Below are 14,486 nucleotides of genomic sequence, written 5' to 3' on the forward strand. Positions count from 1 at the left end.
GACAATGGACGATTATCTGAGAGCACTCAAGATATATTGTGGAAGAAGTTATATATCCGGCGGGAGCCGGGAAACGGAGGAGAAATTGCGATGCCAAGTTAACTTTAACTTTGAAACGCTTAGAAACTTTGTGGGATATTCCACAAAGTGAAAACGCATGTCCTCAGGTGGGTTCTGAGCAGAACTTTTTCTGCCGGACTTACTTCCCGGTAAAGGTGCGTAGGGGCTCCTAAACAGATGGCCAAAACTATAAATAGGTCCTGTGATGCATCTAATGGACTGTAGCCCACTAAAGGCTGACGCCAATGTTGCTAGCCCTGAAAGTGTCGCAAGACGCTTTGCTGATGTGTACGCGCGTGCACCGAGGCGACCATGTCCAGGCAGACGTGCGTGTGCGTGTATACTAAACTATGCGTAAATTAGGGCATGACCGTAAACTGAAGGCTGGAAAAGGCTGTCAAACTACATATGCATAATAACATATAAGAAATCTACACTACAGGAAAATTTGTGTGTGTGTGTGTGTGAGAGAGAGAGAGAATATGAAAAGGTTAGTAGAGTCTCATGAACAGCAAAATATTCTTCTCAAGAGAAGAAGCAATTTTGCCATCGCTGGGGGGGTGAGAGTAAATTAAGTCAGTGCGGTTGCAATATTTATATGTGGGACTCAGCCCCACTGAGCTTACCTCTGAGTAAAATACGTGCAAGTTCGCCCTGCCCAAGTCAATTAAATGCCCACGCATTTGCGAAAGAAAAATGGTGGCGATTTTCGGAACAACGTCCGATTATAACATCCAGCAATAATTGAACCAAAAGGGGGTCTTTCTCCCTAAAAGTTCCCCCGTCTCTTATGCCTACACACCCTCTTTCCCTCCTGCGATTTTCTTACAGTTTTGTCTGGTTCAGGTACTCAGGGAAGTGGTACCTCGCCCTTCCTTTGCGCGCACCGCTAAAGAACCCAGGGACCGAGCAAAACGATCATAAATTTCCTAATTAGAGTTTTAGCACCAAGACAAAAAGCTCTTAATGAGTTCCATTCAGATGCCTGTCATTGTCTCCTTGTCTGCATGTGTGGTGTCTCCCACCCACCGCCCCCACCCCATTTTTTCACACCGCTTATTTACCAACGGCCCACGGGGCTGTCCCTACGTCTCTTTTGTTAAAATTTTAATTTGCCTTCTTTTCTCGCCTTTGATGTCAAAATTCTGACCTACAAGCCTTTGAAGTTTCTTATTAGGAGGGAAATTAACTTCGCTAACTCCCCCGTCTCACTTTATTTCCCCCCTCCTTTCTCTCTCTCTCCACCTCTCTACTGCATTTTGCCCTACTGTGTTAAAGAAACTACTTTAAAATTCGGTGCGAAAAGAGAAATTCACCGTGGGGGGGGAGGGCGGTTCGCGAAAGAAAGAGAGTGAAAGCAGACTTTTAAATCTATATTAGTGTTCAGTCCAACAGCTCCAGGAATGAATGGGTTAATTTGCGCGAGGGAGGGGAGAGTCGAGGGAGTTTGGGAGATTAATTTTGTGGATATAATCAGCAAAATAATAATAATAAAACAATAACAATGGAGGGAGTCTGCGTGTGCCACAATTCTTCACGGATCCCTGTCTTAACTCTAGTTGATACATTTTGTTCTGAAGGGAGATTATTTTAATAATAATAATAACAATAATAGCAATAATATTTTTTATTATTATGTTTTAAGCAACAACTCTCCTAGACTGAGTTGAATCTTTGAACAAACCCCGAACTGATTGGCGATGGCTTCCACCAGATTTGAAAAGCACTCAAATAAAAGACGGCGACGTCAGTAAATGGAAGGCGTGAGTGGCGGGGGGAGGGAGTGAGAAAAGAGCCGGAGTGAGAAACCGAGAGCGAGAGCGAGAGACTGACTTAAAAGAAAGAGGAGGAGCTTCGAGAGAGAGACTCCGGCTGTCAATCAAAGGCGGGAGTTCCAATAATCTCCAGCAATCTGTTAGGACCTGACCTGGAGTCCACTCAGATCAATAGGAAAAGTGAAGGGAGAAAGAGACGGAGGATCGTTACGCAGCAGCGGCTGGAGGAGGAGGAAGAAGAAGACGAAGAAGAGGAAGAGGAGGAGGAGGCGGCGGCGGCAGGAGCAGCGGCAGTCCCCCCCCCCGGCCTCGCCTGGTCTCCCCACCCCGCTAACCCACCCGGCACCGCCAATGCCTGGCAGAGTTTCTGAGACGCACTAAAAAAGTGCAGGCGAGGCGAGCAAAGGGCGAACTACCGGGCTCCTTTTCTTCGCTTCTGCGCCTCTCTCTCTCTCTTTTTCCTTCCTTCCTCGCGCTCTTTCCTTTCGCTTCTCTTTCCTTTCCTCCCCCTCCCTCTTTCCCCTCCCCTCCCCTCTTTCCTTCCCCCCTTCCTTTCCCTCTTCCCCCCTCCTCGCCTCTCCCCCCACCCCCCTACCCCAACCACACACCACCCCGCCATGGCATTTTCCCAGTTGGGATACCAGTATATCCGGCCGCTCTACCCGTCGGATCGCCAAGGGAACAGCAGCTCCCGAAGCGGGGCAGACCTCAGCCCGACGGGGACGCTCTCCAACGTGCTCTCCTCCATGTACGGAGCGCCGTACGCGGCAGCCGCGGCTGCTCAGGGATACGGAGCCTTCCTCCCCTACACCGCCGAGCTACCCATCTTCCCGCAGCTGGTAAGGAGACGAGTCCACAGATTGCGCTCTTCTTTCTCTCTTTCTCTTTCTCTCTCGCTCTCTGCCACACACACCCCAACTCCAGATTTCCCTCTTTAAAAACCCGCAGTCCTCCTTTCCCCCCTTTCTTTCTCTTCTTGGAATCTTCAGCTTTTCTTTCTCTTCCAACTCCGCCTGCGATGTGACTTTGCACAGCTGCAGGCGTAAAGCGAAGACGCAGGGAAAGGTGAAATTGGCTGGCGGTGGTTTGCAAGTGAACATCTCGGTCTCTTGTCCCCCCCCCTCTCGATCTGGGCCCGGGGGTGCGCTAGGGGGCAGAGCAGACGGGGGGGGCTTAAAAAATATCTCTTCTGCAGATTAAGAGAATGCAAAAAACTCCTGCCTCGGCTTTATTTTTTATTTTATTTTTAAAAAAATAACTCTCAGAGTTTAGGACGCAGTTCGCGGCCGTCCCCCCCCGTGACTTTTTAAATTTTTATTTATTTATTTTAAAAGAGGCACCCGGATCCTTAAACCACTGCTTAGTCGGAAGTAATGGACCGTTTTAATTTCAATGCAGCTTGCAAATAATTCCGGGTGCGTGGAGAACTGAACTGAAGCAAGGGCAGCGGAGGGGGGGGGAGAGAGAAACACCTCCGCGAGTGCCTTTGATCGTCTTTTCTCAACTTAAGAACAATCGCATATTGTGCCTTTTCCTTGTGAATAACACGCACTGGATGTGACGGGGAGGGGGGAGTCGGAATCCCGCTTTAAAAATCAGTAATCATGTTACTATTAATAAGCCTTGGAAGCCAAAAGATCTGCTGTGGGGATCCAAACCTAGCAGAAAATAAAGTGTTTGGGTTTTTCATAATATAAGGGAGCCTGATTTCAACAGAGAGTTGTAGGAAGGAGTTACTGAGTCCTTTTGTTGTCCATATATCTTCGAGAGTTTGAATATAGTTTCAGAGCGCCATTCCTAGGCCCGTGTTTTCCCAATGAAAGTTGAAAAAGGGAAACAATTTCCCCAATACGGACACACATCAAAACACAAATGGGCGCCGGTATTCTCTCTCTCTCTCTCTCTCTCTCTCTCTCCCCCCTTTCCGTGAGGGGTTGATTGACAGTTCCATCTAGCGCACGGAGGAATCGTCAGGCAAAGGGGTGTTTTGTTTTTTATTTAAAGGGGTTTTAGCAACAACACCTCCGTTGTGTAAGTTGCGGGGCGGGGGAAGAGACGCGCAGAGATTTTGTCAAGTTAAGCCTGAGCGTTTCTTTAAAAAACAAAACAAAATCCAACTTCTGCAAAGTTGCAAGCGGTGAATTAAAAACTAGAGCCCCTGTCTAATAATACCCTGATCTGTTATGTTTTCTCTCAAGGAAACAAAACAGTGTAGGATCTCCCATTAAATGCACGCCATATGCTGTGCATCCCCCTCGTCTCCCCACACCACGTCTCATTTGGGGGGTTGTGTGTGTGTGTGTGTGTGTGTGTGTGTGTGTGTGTGTGAGAGAGAGAGAGAGAGAGAGAGAGAGAGAGAGAGAGAGAGAGAGAGAGAGAGAGAGAATATATACCTATACCTATTTTACTTCTGTCATATACATGATAACGTCCAGCTACTTTTCGAGATTGTGTTTCCCGAGTTCTGGAGGAGAGGACTGCATGCGAATGGCCCAAGAAGTTTAAAAAACGTGAGCGGGGTGCGCGTGTGTGCGCGCGTTCAACTCGCTATTGAAAAGTACTTTTCAAAAAGGACTGAGTGAGAAACTTGGCTGGGACACCTCTAGACCCTGTGGATTTAAGAAATAACAGACAACCTCCCAGCCCTCCCCCGCACACACATCAATCCCCTTTATAACTTTTGAAATGAGAAATTATTATGAAACTGCGGGCGGAATCGCACTTCTCCATATATATATATCGAACTTAAAAGGGCAAGCTTCTGAGTCTCACAGCGTTCTTCGTCACCCGGCAGAATGACAGCCGCGCAGCCCTTGATTCATTTGATCCTGTCGAATATATTGCTCGGCTTATCTTCCACCCCTTTGGGAGTCAAGAGGGCTACTGAACCGGAGTGGGGGCTATCTCCTCCTTGAAAGAGCCCATTTCCATGCCTAACACACACCCCTCCCCATTTTTTTCTGTCCTTCTCCAGGGAGCCCAGTATGAGCTGAAGGAGGGCCCCGGCGTCCAGCACCCGGCTTTTCCTCACCACCACCCGGCTTTCTACCCCTATGGGCAGTACCAGTTTGGCGACCCGTCGAGGCCCAAGAACGCCACTCGCGAGAGCACCAGCACCCTCAAGGCCTGGCTGAACGAGCACCGGAAAAACCCTTACCCCACCAAAGGCGAGAAGATCATGCTGGCCATCATCACCAAGATGACCCTCACGCAGGTCTCCACCTGGTTCGCCAACGCCCGGCGGCGCCTCAAAAAGGAGAATAAAATGACCTGGGCTCCGCGGAGCCGCACCGACGAGGAGGGCAACTCTTACGGCAGCGAGCACGACGAAGAGGACGGCGAAGGCGACAAGCGGGACCCCGACGACGAGGAGATCGACCTGGAGAACATCGACACCGAGAATATGGAGAGCGGGACGCCAGGGGCCAAAGCGGGGCAGCTTCTCCTGGAAGGGGAGGACGACGAGGAGGAGGACGAGGAGGAGGAAGAGGACGATGAACCGCCGGATGATTCGGTGCTCCTCCATTCCGACGCCAAAACCACCGACTCGGAGGGCTCCGACGGCTTCGAGGACCTGCCGGGAGCTCAGGAGCGCTTCCTGAAGGCTATGGAGGCCCGGCAGCGCGCCTCGTCGGGCGAGCTGCCTTCGCCAGCGGCTCTCCAGCAGCAGCAACAGCTGCAGCAACAGCGCCATCCTTCCTCCCCAGCGTCCCCCCCAACGGCTCCCAGCTCCGCTTTGGCACAGCAAGCGCAGCCTCCCAAGCCCAAGATCTGGTCCTTAGCAGAGACGGCTACCAGCCCGGATAACCCGTCGCGGAAATCTCCCCCCGGCGGAGGTTCCCCCCCTGCGGCAGCGGCCACCCCCCAGAGCCTCCAGCTGGTGGGAGCCCCCGCACCGCCGCAGCCTCCTCCGACGGCCCCGGGCCCCGCACACAGACTGGTCGCCTCTTGCCCTCTGGGCAAATTCGCTAACTGGTCCAGCCGGGCCTTCTCGGCCCACCCCCATCATCACCACCACCACCATCCCCACCCGCTCACTTTACTGAACACTCCCCACCTGCTGGGACTTGGGGGGTCGAACCCCAGCGCGGCCCCCAGCGCGGCGGCTATCGCGGCTTTCTCCAGACCCGCGGACCAAGCGCAGAGCGCGGAGTCCTCCGGAACAGGTAACCCATTCGATGGGAGGGAGGCGTATACCTGAGAGGGGGGAAAGGCAAGGTGGGGGGAGCAACTCGGCTGCAACCCTAAGATCCATGGGACTTACATGGGGGAGAGAAGTTTGAACTAGGGTGGGTTTGTATGTGAGGCTACACGTTTATTCCCTGAGACTTACGGTATGTGGCATTCAGTTAAGTTTCCTTAGACAACACTGAAATGAACCTGAAGAAATTTGAGTCCATTCATTTCAGTGGTTCTACTCTGATTAATACTAAGCTGGCTACCACTAAAACAACTTATAAGAACGCAAATGGTAGAAGGGAGGGGGGACTTAGAAGGAAGCTCCAGAATAGAGTAGGTGGAATAAAAAACGACGAAAGCGGGAGGTATTCCTCGAGGGTTTGAAGCCCAAAGAAGCGATTCATTATGGCGGGGAAAGACAACCAGACCCTCACTGTTCCCTTTTCTGGACTCTCTATATCTCTTTTCCCAAAAGAGGTCCAGGCTTTCTATTTGGCCTAAAGATTCAGTTTATATTTCCGACAGAAACATTGGCTGGGTCTCCCCACAACCCACGAACATGCAAGCCCCCCCCTTCCAGGCTGGATCAGTTTCTGTCTCCTATTCTATCGACTTCAGTGCCAGGCTCCCCATTCAGAATCACTTGGTAATAAATAAATCAGAAGGCCTTTACCTGGGGCCCTTTCTTTTTAAAACAACAACTTCCACAAATATTGCCTTCAAAACTGGGAGAGTTTTTTAGTTTTTTAAAAATGTATTCTCCCAGTTAGGGATACCCTAGTTGCTGTGGTCAGAATTGGTGTTCTCTGTATGGATGGTATCATCTGCCTATTTTAAAAAGCACATTTAACACCTCCACAAAAACAAAACAAAAAACCCTCTTATATTTGCTAGGAAAGAAATCCCCAAACTGAAATCAAAGGTGTGGGTCTTTGGTTTGTTTGTTTTTTTACTTCCATGTAAAATGGGTTTGGCAATCCAGGTGTTCTGTGACCTTAAGCACACACTCTGAAGTGATCAAGAAAATCCCACTGAAATGAAGCATTTTTATTTTAATACTGGACATGGTTAGGATCTGGGTTCTCTTTAACAGGTTTTCATTTTTTCATTTTTTAAAAAAGAATGTACTGAGCTAAGTTCTTAAGAGTGACATGAATTCAGGAACCTTAGAGAAGCAAATCCAAGGTGGGTTTTTTTTTAAGGAACTTTTTTTTCTTTGTTTGCTTTTGTTTGTTTTAGATCGATCTAGTGCCTTGGAAGTAGAGAAAAAGTTAATAAAGACAGCTTTTCAACCAGTTCAGAGGCGGTAAGAGATTATCTATGTCCTAGAGGGTACATTTAAAAAGGGAGAGGTATTTGCTTGTAGACCACTTCCCATTGACATCAATGGGACTTGCTGTCCTGCAAGATGCAATCTCTTGCAGACTTACTTGGGAGTAAATGCCAAGACTTGGACTTTCTTCCAAGTAAAGATGTGAGGCATTTGGGCACCACCATGTATATTTAGGACTGGGGAAGAATTATAAATGGCCAGTTTGGTTCCAGTCCCTCTGAGATTCATTTTCCAAGCCAGCTTTAGTGCACTTTTGTGATATTAGATTAGAGGACCAAGGAAAGATTGCAGAGTCAGTTTTCTAGAATTTGTAAACTAGTCCTTGTGAGATACAAAGGTCTCCTCTGCAACTCTTTAGAGTCTTGTTAAAATCAATATAGGGAAGCAGAAAATTCCCAGTCTGCTCAGCTCCTTTTTAATCCTCCAGTTCAAAACTGGCCAAATTGAAATATTGGTCTAGTCAATGAAATAAGGTGGACAGGCCAATGTAAACCTGTGGAGTTTAGGTGTGTGATATATCTGCATATATTTATTTGCACATGCACACCTATATGTATAATCTATCCTGGTTATGTACAAGTGTGCATTCACAAATGCATATAGATGCACCCTAATGAAATGAATAGCTTTAATTGTGTGGTTGATGCGTATACATACGCACATATATTTCTTTGGATATAATATCATGCACTGTGTCTGCACGTTGACTAGAAAGAATGTGTCATGATTGCATGTGAGAGAGGACACATGCCTGTGCATAAATGTACATATATTTCATAACTTGCCTTTATCAGTGAAATAGAGTTCAGTGCAAGGTTGCTTGATAGTGCTTTAAAAATGCACAGCACTTTTGCCTAAATAATAAAAAAATAAGTAAAAGGATTATGTCCCTAACATATTAGAGTGGCTATAAAACTGCACAGGGTTAGCCACGTGAATCTGCTGCAGCAAAACTAAGAAAAGATTCTCCTGGCACCTTAAAGACTAACATATGGATTGTGGCATCAGTTTTTATGGACTAAAGGCAAAGGAGCAGGCGGGTTAGTGCATTTCAGAACTCCGCAAAAGCTTATGTTGCAGTCAATCTGTTAGCCTTTAAGGGCCACCCCCCCCACTCCGCATAAAATTGGAGTAGTTTTTGCTCATGGCTTTTGAATGTTTTCAAAGACTTTTTGTTCCACGTTAAAGAAAGCATAAGCTCCGCTGCAGTCTCCAGTTCTGGCTGCATATTAGATGATCAGAGAAATCAGTATTCAATATATATATCTATCTATATATCTTCCTTTTTTTTTCTGTGTTCCTTTTCTTCCAGGCCTCAGAACCAACTTGATGCAGCTATGGTTCTATCTGCGTTGTCATCATCTTAGTTAATTTTTTTTATAATTATTGTTCTAATGATTGTAAAATAAAATTCTCTGTATAGTTACAACTTGTACGCATGTCCATGTATCAAATGAAAAAAATTACAAAAACCAAGAAAAAAACCCCCTGCTTCTGTGCTATCATCTGGATTAGCTGAATTCGTGAGGTTTTTTGGAAGTCCAGTGCGAAATAGGCGTCTTCATTTTCTTTTTTGTATATATAGTAAAAAGAAAAAAAATATGTACATATGTGTGAACCAAATTGTACAAGAAAGTATATATTTTTGGCTAATAAACTGTTGCCACTTTGACTACAATTTTCTGATACTTACGTGAATTATTATTATTATTATTATTACTATTATTATTATCATCACCATCACCATCAGCATAATCATTTCCTTTTGTCACTTTGGGAAACTTTTGAACTAACTTTGGAAGATTACCCACTATGCTTAGATTTACAGAAGGGTAGCCATCTTTAGAGGCTTCCAAATCCTGATTTTCTATAACTGCGAGAACGAAAACCAGTAGCAATCCTAAGTACATAATGCAACTGTGAGCTAGCTAGAAGAAAATGTGAACAGTGTGTGTTTGTGTACAGGGAAGAGAGGAGTGTGCGTATTCATTTGAATTAAAGAGAGCGGGGGCAGAAATCTGCATTTGGGACTTTCTGGTTACTTTGCTGTATTAATTTTTAAATATATTTTGGAGGGGGGGGGACCCGCGTGTTTTTGTACTGTATTAGGAATCATTGGTGGGGCCATCGCTGCAGATCTGATCAAAACGCCTCGCACTATCCTGTTTTAATTTTGTGTGTGGTTTAAGAGGTTTCTGCTTGAGAGCAAAGTCCGCTGGTTTAAATGGCCCATATTTTTCAAAGTTGCAAAAAGAAAAGAAAAGAAACGTCCTTAGGAGATCGAATCGTCTTTTCGCTTTGCGGCTGGAAATCCTGGGCAATTTCAGGGGGTCGTTCAAAGCGCGCTCGCGTCTGTTTGAATTGCTAAGCGCTACGGGAATTTGTTTGTGTGTGTGATTTCCACCCCCCCCCCCGGCCGCTTCTCCTTCCACGTTAGCGTAAGGATCGCACTGTATATTTGAGACAGCTGTTGGCTAGATCAAGTCAGGGGCAAGGCAAGTTGGGAAAGTCAGCCCCGTCGTATTCCTCCTTGTCCTTTTTCCACGGCTAAAGAGACACAAGGTCGGAAGGAGGTGGGCGGAGAGACGAAAGGCCCGAGTAAAGAGAGGAAGAGGAGAGGGGGTCTCTCTCGCTCTCCAAGGATATGTGGATTAAGAAGGAAAAGCTATTGCTGGCTGAGCTGGCAGCGCACGGGAGGGAAGGAGCAGGATCGCTGTCTCCCGTGATTATTTTATATTCATTATCCGGCCGTTTCTATTTATTAAAGGGGGGAGAGAAATCAGAAAGTGAGAGGGGGACGGGAACCCGCAGTCTCGGCTTCGGAGCGCGAGTGAAATCTGGAACTCGAGCGCCCTCTGCAGGCAGAAAGCCACATGTCTAGTGCGCATTACCCTGCTGGGAGCCAGCTAGCGTGTGTGTGTTTACTCGGAAGTAAGTTTCGCTGAAACCAGTGGCCACTTACTCCCGGGAAAGTTCGCATGGGAGTTCGGCTTTTTTCTTTTCTTTGGAGGAAGGCCTGCTTTGTTCGTTTCCCTTTCTTCTGACTTCCCTGCGTTTTCCCCCCGCCGCCTTTCACGGAAAATATGGGTTTTCTATCAGGCTCCAGCATGCATTTAAAGTTAACCCTCTCCCTAAACGTCCCTGGGAACTCTATAGTTTAATCGCCACGGAACTACAATCCCCAGCACCCTTCACAAACTCTTTGCGTGGGTGCAGGTGCTTTAAATATATGGTGTGCTTGCAGCCAAACAAAACCGATACATACCTTTAAAGCACATTCCAAGCAAATTTTGCCCTCTCAAAGAATTCTGGGCAATGTAGTTTGTCAAGCCCTGCTGGGAATTGTTACTCTGTGAAGGGTAAACTACAATGCCCTGGATTGTTTTGAGAAAGTGAATATGTTTCAAATGTGCTTTAAAGGTATAGTGAAAGCCTGGAGTCACATCAACATTCAGTTATTTTGGCATAAGCTTCAGTGAACTCCATGGGGCTTACTACAGAGTAGACATGCGCCCTTTTGGTCTATTTCTGGAGTGGTGGTGGTAGGGGGAATAATCTGGTTCAGGCTACCCCAATTAGGTGCCTTTCAGTTTTTTTATTACTACTACTACTAGTACGGTGGTAGTAGTAGTATTAGTATTTTGCCAAGCTACATCTCCCATCAACCTCTGGTCATTGGTCATTGCTGGCTGGGGCTAATGGGAGCTGGAATTCAACAACATCTGGAAGGCACTGGGCTGCTCTGGTTTGTACAATGCAGGGCAGGGGAACATTTTTGGGCTTCTAGAGCGAGCTTGGTAAGCGATGGGAGAAGTCAGCAGCAACTTTGACCTGCCTGCAAAATAATCTATGACGCCCCAAGGACCTTATTACCCCATGTTGTAGCTATTGATTAGCTTTTTGGTTAACCCACCTCCAACCCCAGAAATGGAGCAGCAGGCTCCTGGGGGGCTGGACTGGCGGGGTTGGGGGAGTGGGGAGAGAAAAACAAAACTAGGAATTTAAAACCAAAACAAAAAAGATTGGAGGAGAGAATTATCTTCTTAGGGTAAATGATATGGTGGTTTTAAAAAGTGCAAATGGTACTGCTTTGCAAATAAGGGATGCTAGCAATATTCACCATGTCTTTAAAGAGCGCAGCTGCCCCACCAAAAAAGAGAATCATGGGAACTGTAGTTTGTGAAGGGTGCTGGAAGTTGTAGCTCTGTGAGGGGGAAAACTACAGTCCCCAGGATTCCTTGGGGAAAGCCATGTGCTTTGGATATGCTTTGAATGAGTGGCACAGACCTGCGTTTCTATTGCAGTTCCTGTGGAGGAATGTACACAAGTGATGTATGGAAGACAAAGGCTGGGGCAGGGGGAACAACAACAACCACCCAAATGTGGGATTCTGTCAGTGTCACTTGTGAATGTGCATCCTACAATCCCTTTGCAAGAAGTGGTTTTTTTTGAAAGTTAATATGTAGAGGAAAACCCTACTGGGAAAAAAGCTTAAGGCCAAGGCTGCGTTGGTGCACACGCTTATTTGGAAGTTAGCCCCATTGAACTCGGTGGGGTATACTTTTGAGTTGAGTAAACATGGAGAGGTTCTCCAGCTGCCCACTTTGGAAAGGAAACAGGGTTAAGGCAATGATTTTAGTCCTCCTTAGGTCCGGCGTGATCAGTTGGAAAATGCATGGTTGGAACTTGTTGGGAAGGTTCCATTTGCCGAACACAATTGGCTAGGATGGAAAAACCTCACAGATTTTCATTCATTAGAGTGTATTGCATCAATTTCACTAGTTTGCAGAAAGGTGTATAGGGAAACAAATCTAATCTAGGGTATTACTTGTTACAGATACCCTTTAAAAACAAAACAAAACAAACAGCAACTATTGAGCTGCATTATCCAAAGTTAACACCCCTTCCTTAGTTTGTTAAGTGTGATGGGCATTGTGGCTTTGTGAGGGGTAAGCTACAGTTCCAGGAGTGTTTGAAGGGGTGTGTGCTTTATACGTGCTTTACATATATGGTGTGCATACGGCCTTGTAAGTCTTTTTATCAAATTTCTTCCAAGGAAGTTGCAGCAGGACACACAGGCAAAAAAGAGGGACCTCTCTCACAGCAAAAACCCTATGCCTATTTACTCAGTAGTAAGTCTCAGCTGCATTCAATGCAGCTTACCGTACTTCCAAGTAGGAAAAGTTACTCTCCTGTCATTTCTTCTACTTCTTCCCCTCCACCCTTTTTCAGAGAAAAAGCCTCCTAAAAATCTGGAAGGGGAAGAAAAATATAGGAAACACCCCTTCCAAATTTGATTGTAATTGGAAAAACCCACAAAGTTTTGCATGCGGATCTTTGCATGAGGTAGAAAAGAAATGAAAAGCAACAAGGTGGCGAATCAGCTCCATTTCCTTAGCAATGTTGAAAATTGGCCAGCTTTGCAAGAGGTCAAGCGGCTTAGAGTCACTTCAGTTTTACCTGCCGGTTTGAGGAGGGAAGGGAGTAATTTTTTTCTCAGTCTGAAAGAAGCATGGGTTTATACAAGGTGGGGGATTAAAGCCGAGCTGCCTTTGCCCATTAGGAAAATTAAAATTAAATTAAAACACACACTTTCCCCGTAACTTTTGACTCCTAGCTTCAGAATTCAGGAAGCTTAGCACAATCAAACCACAGCCATCCCATCTCCCCATTTGCTGTGGGTCCCTCCCCCCTCCTTTCTTTGGCAGTTAACTTCAAAAACTGTACAATTATGGGATATTAAAACTAACTACAAGTCAGGCCTGTTATGAGGTTGGTGCAGGGCCCTCTCAGATCTAACAAAGCAGCTTTTGGTGTGAACAAAAGGTTGCAAGATTATTATTATTTTATAAAAAAATCAGTTTAAAACACATAAAAAAGCTAGTAGTTGTGTTAGTCAGCAGAGCGAAAGGAGATCAAGGAACAGAAATAATAACCTCTTTTACGGGTTAACCAATTGTTGCAAACTTTGAAAGGCAGGTAACTTTCACCAGCGTAAGGACAGCCAGTCTGTTCATGCAGGCAAGCGTGTAGGAGATTACAAAGTGGGGTTTGCATTGTGCAATGAGGCTGACATCCAGCGGTTTGCTTTGGAGTAAGCATGCACACAGGATTGCATTGTAAGACGGACAGGGTGTGTGTTTGCTGAACTTTCTTTACAGCAGGACTCTTGTCATTTTAATTTAGGGTAGGTTGCTGGTGCGCGCGCTAACCTGTGACTCTTCAGAAGTTGTTCAACTCCCATCATTCCCGACCATTGATCATGCTAGCTGGGGCTGATGGGAGCTGCAGTTTAACAACATCTGGAGGACCAATGGTTAGCCCTCCTGATTTAGGGTCAATTCACATCCAAGGCAAAAGCTGTGTGCACATTTACCATTTATTCTGTCCCCAGTGTGCTCCCACCACAGGTATTGAAGCTAAGTACACATGACATGAATCTAGGGCTTGATGATCAGAAGGTCAGCGGTTCGAATCCCTGCAATGGGGTGAGCTCCCGTTGCTCGGTCCCAGCTCCTGCCCACCTAGCACATCAAAGTGCAAGTAGATAAATAGGGACCGCTCCGGCGGGAAGGTAAACGGTGTTTCCGTGCGCTGCTCTGGTTCGCCAGCAGCAGCTTTGTCATGCTGGCCACGTGACCCGGAAGCTGGCTGCAGACAAACGCCGGCTCCCTCAGCCTATAGAGCGAGATGAGCGCCGCAACCCCAGAGTCGGACACGACTGGACCTGATGGTCAGGGGCCCCTTTACCTTTTACCTTTACACATGACATTAGCCACAACCCATCTTTAACTTGTAGTTTCTTGAGAAATACCACCCGTTGATGTGTTTACCCTCAAAATGGCTCACATCTAGTTTGAAAATGTAAGCTGTGGCTAAGCTGAGATGTGCATATTCCAGACATCCACTGCACATGCGCAGATGATCATGCATGCACAAAAGGGTTCAGGAGGTTGCATGAGCAGGGAAACAAATCAGGTGATCTGTTAATGGTGGGCACAGGAAGGCAAAACATGATCATTGAAGCAGCAGGGGGAAATGACGTCGCTGATAGGGTTGCCAGACTCAATAGAGGACAGGACTTCTGTGCCTTTAATTGCCCTGCTCTCTTTTGAGTCTGGAAACTGTTTAATTTCCAA

General features: G+C 46.5%; 2 protein-coding genes across 3 annotated transcripts in view; one reads left to right on the top strand and one right to left on the bottom strand.

Annotated features, from left to right (window-relative positions):
- Positions 1-14,486, bottom strand: part of FTO (FTO alpha-ketoglutarate dependent dioxygenase) — a 528,974-nt gene that overhangs the window by 158,629 nt on the left and 355,859 nt on the right. The window lies entirely within an intron of this gene.
- Positions 1,820-9,025, top strand: IRX3 (iroquois homeobox 3). 2 transcript variants are annotated; one of them, XM_035120685.2, is made up of 4 exons: positions 1,949-2,674; positions 4,810-6,001; positions 7,254-7,320; positions 8,660-9,025. In XM_035120685.2, exons 1-4 carry the CDS (start codon positions 2,453-2,455, stop codon positions 8,712-8,714), a joined length of 1,536 nt encoding a protein of 511 aa, XP_034976576.1. In that variant the 5' UTR covers positions 1,949-2,452; the 3' UTR covers positions 8,715-9,025. The 2 variants fall into 2 exon arrangements, with proteins under 2 accessions (XP_034976578.1, XP_034976576.1); XM_035120687.2 differs by lacking the exon at positions 7,254-7,320 and having other exon boundaries at positions 1,820-2,674.

The sequence above is a fragment of the Zootoca vivipara genome, chromosome 6 (assembly GCF_965207765.1).
Source record: "Zootoca vivipara chromosome 6, rZooViv2.hap1.1, whole genome shotgun sequence".
In the NCBI taxonomy this organism is placed as follows: Eukaryota; Metazoa; Chordata; class Lepidosauria; order Squamata; family Lacertidae; genus Zootoca; species Zootoca vivipara.

Excerpts from the sequence above, each read along its gene's own strand:
- IRX3 (XM_035120685.2), top strand. The coding sequence starts at position 2,453 with ATGGCATTTTCCCAGTTGGGATACCAGTATATCCGGCCGCTCTACCCG. Across the intron at positions 2,675-4,809 it reads TACCCATCTTCCCGCAGCTG|GGAGCCCAGTATGAGCTGAA; the intron begins GTAAGGAGACGA and ends GTCCTTCTCCAG. Across the intron at positions 6,002-7,253 it reads CGCGGAGTCCTCCGGAACAG|ATCGATCTAGTGCCTTGGAA; the intron begins GTAACCCATTCG and ends TGTTTGTTTTAG.